Source organism: Fukomys damarensis, unplaced genomic scaffold (genome assembly GCF_012274545.1).
Source record: "Fukomys damarensis isolate Sample0158 unplaced genomic scaffold, DMR_v1.0_HiC HiC_scaffold_73902, whole genome shotgun sequence".
Classification (NCBI taxonomy): Eukaryota; Metazoa; Chordata; class Mammalia; order Rodentia; family Bathyergidae; genus Fukomys; species Fukomys damarensis.
In genome coordinates, this window is record NW_022974814.1 from 31,515 (window position 1) to 37,877 (window position 6,363).

Consider the following 6,363-nt stretch of genomic DNA (forward strand, 5'->3'; position numbering starts at 1 on the left):
ATGATTTGCACTCTGTGATTCAACTTGCGTTTGTGTACAGTCTCCCCTTCTGTGGTCTCAATGTCATAGATCACTTTCTCTGTGACATGTACCCATTACTGGAGCTTGCCTGCACTGACACCTACTTTATTGGCCTCACCGTGGAGGCCAATGGTGGAGCCATGTGTGTGGTGGTCTTTATCCTCCTCCTCATCTCCTATGGAATCATCCTCAACTCCCTTAAGACTCACAGTCAGGAAGGGAGGCGCAAGGCTCTTTCTACCTGCGGCTCCCACATCACCGTGGTTGTCCTCTTTTTTGTTCCCTGCATTTTCATGTATGTCAGACCTGTCTCCACCTTTCCCTTTGATAAATTCATAGCCATTTTTTATACACTGGTTACTCCTATGTTAAATCCTTTAATATACACTTTGAGAAATACAGAGATCCAAAATTCTATGACAAAACTGTGGTGTAAGAATTTAAATATCAAGAGAAGGTGTTATTAATTCTAATGTAAGAAACTTGCAGTAAATCCTAACAAAGAATGCTGCTGTCACCTCACCAGATTGTTTAGGTCTCTATCTGTATTTATACAAAACCATTAAAGAAGAAGTTTTCCTTTGTGTTCTAGCTATTGTAGTACAGTTTGTGGAAGATGTGGTAAAAATCACTGCTTTTTGTTTTCTTAAAGTGAAGATAAAGATAAAACTAAGCACAGTGTACCTTCTAGCTTGCTGTTCTCAGTTGAGATTAAAGTGGGACTTTTACAAAAGTGGCTGCTTTCTTTGCAGAGAAGAAAGAAGTTACTTTTGGAAATTTCTAGGCTCCACACTCATGAGAAAGGAAAGTGTCTAATGCTCAGATAATTTCTGGGACTAAAATACAAGATTTGAACTTGTCATATTCATTATTTGATCAGTATAGCAGATTTGTTACCAGATTTAAGAACTTTGTTTTGGGATTACTTCTAAGGTTCTAAAGCTATGTAATATCAGTTCAGAGCTCTTGGATAGAAGGTGATACTGTGTTCAAATAAAAATATTGCTGAATAGCTTTTTAAAAACATGACATCCACTTGATGAGGAAAGCAGATTCACCTTCTTTATTACAGTGTGATACTTTGTTTCAGAAAGCCATAAGAGTTGGAACTGTACTGTTCTGACAAGTACCCACTGTCACGGAACCATCACAGTCAAATGTTTTAGATATTCATTACCCTAAAATATTTTATTTTACTTTTTGTAGTCAATTTGTCTCCTTCCATTATGTCCCTGAAAACTCTGTTGCAATTCTAGCCTCCTAATTTTCCTTTCCCAAAATGTTGCATTAATAAATATGAGCCACACAGTATATTGCCCTTTGAATCTGGTGTCCTTCTTATAAAGCATTTGAGGTCTCTGAGTATTCCTACATACATTAATAGATCATTCATTTTTACTGCCGAATGGTGTTAAATTTCACAGATATACCACAGTTTCTTTGACCCTTTTAATCCCTTTTGCAATTAGATATATTTTGGTTCATTGAAGATATTTGAAATTATGAATGCATCTGTTTTAACACGATAATATAAAACATATGTGAATACATAAGCTTTCACTTAATCATAAGTTTTCATTACATGAGTAAATATCTAGGAATAGAAAAAATGGGTTATTGTTAAGTGTATATTTGACGTACTGTAGAAAATGGCCAAACTGTTTTCCAAAGTACTCACCTTTTTTTCCAGCTAACAAAAATTATATTTTCAGGTTGTCTCTCTCCTTGTCAGAACTTGGCATGGAAGAGGCCTTTAAATTTTAGTCATCTAAATCGGTGTGCAGTGACATTTTTTTATGGCCTTAATTTTCATTTTTAAATGACTAATGATATTGGGCATCTTTCCATGTGCTTAGTTTTCTTTTTTGTTTGTTTGTTTTCATTTTGGGGGGGTACTGGGGATCGAACTCAGGCCCTTATGCTTCCAAAGCAGGTGGTGGAACCACTGAGCTAAATTCCCAACCCTTAGTTTTCTTTTATTTGTCTTGTTTAAGTGGATTTTTTGCTAATTATGTATTGAATTCTTACTACTGAAAGTTGAGTTTCTTATACATCCAGGAAACAAATTCTCCATCATCTTCGTGATTTGCACATATGTTGCCTCTATATTTGTTTTCTCATTCTCTTAAAAGCATCTGCCCAATAAATGTGTCAGAAAAATACCCTTTATGACTACCTCTGCCTCTGCAGATGGGATCCAAAGACTGGCAAAATCAGGAGGTCTGAGAGTGTGCGCGGAGAGGGGGAAGTTAGGAGAGTCGTGGGGGTTCAGGGGTGCCCATACGGCTATCTTCCTGGCACTGGAGCAATGGCAGCTCCCAGCAGGAGAGGGCGTGGCTATCCTTCCCACGGTGGATCAGGGCCCAGGCAGCCCTCCTGGCGCTGGAGCGATGGCGGCTCTAGCAGTTTAGAATTATTGTAACTAACATGATAGCCATCTATCAGTGGTACCTGAGTTCACACACTTAATTTGTTCCACAATTCTGGAGAAGATGGCTGTGCTTGTGTTCCACACTCTATGTTAAGCTTGCAAAAGAGAGCAAAATTTTACTGAACGCTTCTGGTAGTAAACCAAATTGTACATAAATGGAAGCATTTGTGAACCAAGGTACTATATGATATATTACCTACCAACTTATTGTATATTGTAACATATAGTATAATTGGATTATAGTTATATGCACATTACATACGTGTCCCTCCAGTTATCCATTATTGAGTGATAGACATTTCTGTTTTCATGTGTTGGTTTTCTATGAACGCAGATGTGCAGATCTACACATGATACTTTTAGGGGCCGTTTAATGACTATGCAGAAGTAGGATTCCTAAATGATATGGTCATTCTACTCTTGTTTTTTGAGGACTCTCCATACTGTCTTCTGAAGTCACTGTCCCACCTGAGAGTTCCAACAAGAGTGCACAAGGCAGTCCTTTCTCTGCTTCCTCACTGACATTTGTTATCTAGAATATGTTCCATAGTAGCCATTCTAACAGATGTGAGGTGATATATTTCAGGACTTTGGATTTGTATTTTTCTGATACTTATTCAAATTGAGAACTGTTTCATGTACCTGTTGGCCATTTTTATGTTTTTATTTGAAAACATCTATTGATATACTTGCTTCACTTTTTCCTTTTTCATTGATTTCTTCCTTTCTTGATACTGTTTTATGATTTTCTGATTTTGTTTTTACTTTCCCTTTTTTCCAGATACATAGAACACTGGAAAGGTTTACAGAGAAGGAAGTTTACTCTAATAAAAACTGACATTTTTAAAAAGAATAAAGATCTCACAAAATAAGCAGATTTTACACAAAAGGAAATAGAGAAAGAAAAAATCATCTCCAAGTTAGCAGACAAAAAGAATAATATGGATTAGCACAGTGACAAACCAAGTACTTGATAGAAAACAACAGAAAAAAATCAAGAATCAAAAAGTTGGCCTCTTAGAGGACAGAACAAAATTGACTGGTCCTTAGATAATTTAAGTAAAGAGGAGAAAACTTCACTAAATAAAATGAGAAGAGCAAGAACACATAGTACAATATAAACCTGAGAAATGATAAAGATCATCATGGATTATTCTGAACAATTTTAGGCCCCAAACAGACATGTGTCGATTGCATCCACGAAGTGGACTTGATACTGGGACCGTAACCCCTCAGAAGCCTGAATGCACGAGAAGCAGACCTGAGCAGATCGACCAAAATGAGGCTGGCTCAGCACTCAAAGCCCTCACTAGTAAGAAAAGCCAAGAACTAATTCTCTTCATCGGCTCGCTGTGAGTTCAGATGTCCACTGAAAAGACATGAGCTACACGGTGCATTCACCAAACTCATCTATATTAAAGGTCACTTTTAAAATTTACATTTCAATAGCACTCATTAATTCTACAAAAAGTTGGGCTTTGATGATATTTTCATAGATCCATAGAATATATTTTGATCCTAAGCGTCTCTTGTAGTAGCCTCCCTTCCAGATACTGGCCATGATTTTAATTAGAATGTTTATTTCATTTGATACTGCTTTTTTGAGGATTTGGCCCCAAGGTATTCATTTATGATATCTTCCCCAGAAGATAAGTTTCTGTAAATCTTTTTGGTTATACATTAAATTTATTAATCCATTTTAGGTATACACTATGATGAGATTTATCTTTGGGAATTTGTACCATTACATGATATATGTTGGTTCTTATATTTTCTCAGTTCCCCTGCCCTCCCTTCAACCCCTCCATACTTCTACATTTACAAAGATTTTGTTTCCATATTTTCCTTTTCTCATATTTGTTCCTTTCCCTTCTTTCCTTTCCCCTACCCCTCCAATTTCCCCCTCCCATCTAGATATTTTCTTCCTGTTTCACATCATTATACATTTTGTTCATCATTTACACTGTTTCTCACACCAAAAAAACTATTCAGTATTTACATGTGTGTGTCCCATTTATTTCACTTAAGAATATGGCCTCAGTGTGAATCCATTTAGCTATAACTGTCTAGTTTCTTACACTTTTTGGCTGAGTAGTACTCCATTTCATTTAAAAAAACACATCTTCTTTATCCAATCTCCACTTGATGGGCACTTGGGCTGTTTCCAAGTTTTAGTTATTACACACTGTGTTGCTATAAATATAGGTGAGCACACCATGGTGTGGTTTGCAAATCCTTTTCTATGAAACTATTATCCTCAAAGCATCTCTAAAAGTGCAGCCTACTGTCAGAATTTTGAAGTTTCCACACCCTAATACACATAGTCCTATAGCACATCTGCTATTTGATTTGTGTGTGTGTGTGTGTGTGTGTGTATTTTCTCTTTGCCCTTTTCTGTTCTAATATACTTTCCAATAATTGGCCTCTTTGAAACTATGTGATACACAAGATTTTATTTTTTAGGGGTAAACAAGGCTTTATCAGGCTTTATTTGACTTAAGTTTTTATGACTTGTTCTGAAATCAATGTCTTCATCTTTGATTGTGAATTCGGATGTCATCTGAAAAGGCATAAGTTCAATATTCTACTCACCAAATTCATCTATGTGTAAATCATAAGTTTTTTCAAGACATAGTACTTTTCAGAAGTTCTTAATTTTATGCAATATTGGGATTTTCCTACATGTATATATATTTCTATCATTACATCCTCCATGTTCTTACACCCGTAGTTTATGATTTTAGAAAGAGCATTGTTTCATATTTCATTGCTGCCAAGACATGGTGATTTTACCCCAAGTTGTTTAATTATGTCATTTCCTCCAGAGAGTGTGATACTGTAAAACTCTTTGTACACTATTATTCTTCTGGCCTCTCTGGAGGTGCCTAGACTATCCTTAGCATTATGAATAAGGCCCCAGTGAGTTTAATTAAAGGAAACACTGCTTTTGAGATGTGATGACTAAATGGTTCAGCAGCATGTGCTGTGGTCCCAATACACACAAAGCGTCAACGGACCTTTGGCCCTGCCTCAGTGAACCTGTCTGTACTAGTCTTCACGTGACTGATTTCTTAGGAAATGAAATGGTGGACTCAAAGCATGGTAGGATAGGGATTTTCCTCCCATCCTTTAATCAGCATTAAATTCAAGCATGCTGCATGTACTCAGGCCAGTATACCTGACAGAGAATCAAAACGTTTTAAAGGCTTTTTCATTATTTCATTTTCTGTTTTAAAAAAAACACAAATTGCAAATATGTGTCTTAAAATTCATGATTCTTTCTTGAATGAAATTCAGGGTTTTTAACCCTAAAATGCTTTGTTAATATTTGTTTATTATTATAACAAATTTTGCAAACAGTGCAGTTATGGATATTCTTTGTTTATAATCAAGATTCAAATTTCTTGATGTTACAGGGCATTCTTGATATTGACAAAAAATGAAAGAGTAATGTTTTTTGGAAAATTTGATGAATCGACCTGCTTCAAGTGTGGGGGATATTGGTCAATGGAAACATCTCAAGGTGACGTGGTGGTGTGTGTGCGTGACTTGTTCTCTATTCTCCTAGAGATGCGGTGGGGTCGTGAGTGGTTAACCGTCAGGACCAAGGAGAGCGCCCAAAAATCTAGAACTTGAACGGAAGGACTAAGGATTGCCCCCTCGTGCAGGTAACCCAGAGGAGTATTTTTATTTGTAAGATTTTGAACTAGCTGGACATGGTGTAAGTACAGTACTTTGGCTATATAAAAACTCAATCTTTTGAAAGCTTCATGTGATTCTGAAAATGAGTTACATTAGGAGGTGCTTTGTGCTTGCTAAAATATGTGAACATTGATCCCAGTCTTTAATACTCTTCTTGATTATTTTTATATCATAAAACCCCAGGAAAACGTATTCATGTGTAAGATTCT

At 36.3% G+C, this 6,363-nt stretch overlaps 1 protein-coding gene across 1 annotated transcript in view; it reads left to right on the top strand.

Moving 5' to 3' along the window:
• The window catches only part of LOC117285009 (olfactory receptor 4A47-like), an 8,688-nt gene extending 2,600 nt beyond the window's left edge, over positions 1-6,088 (top strand). The window contains 3 exon segments of the mRNA XM_033760715.1: positions 1-478; positions 3,622-3,804; positions 5,869-6,088. The exon segment at positions 1-478 is cut by the window's left edge and continues 20 nt beyond it. Of these exon segments, the coding sequence (XP_033616606.1) occupies positions 1-478; positions 3,622-3,804; positions 5,869-6,088 (881 nt within the window).
• The last annotated feature ends 275 nt before the right edge of the window (positions 6,089-6,363 follow it).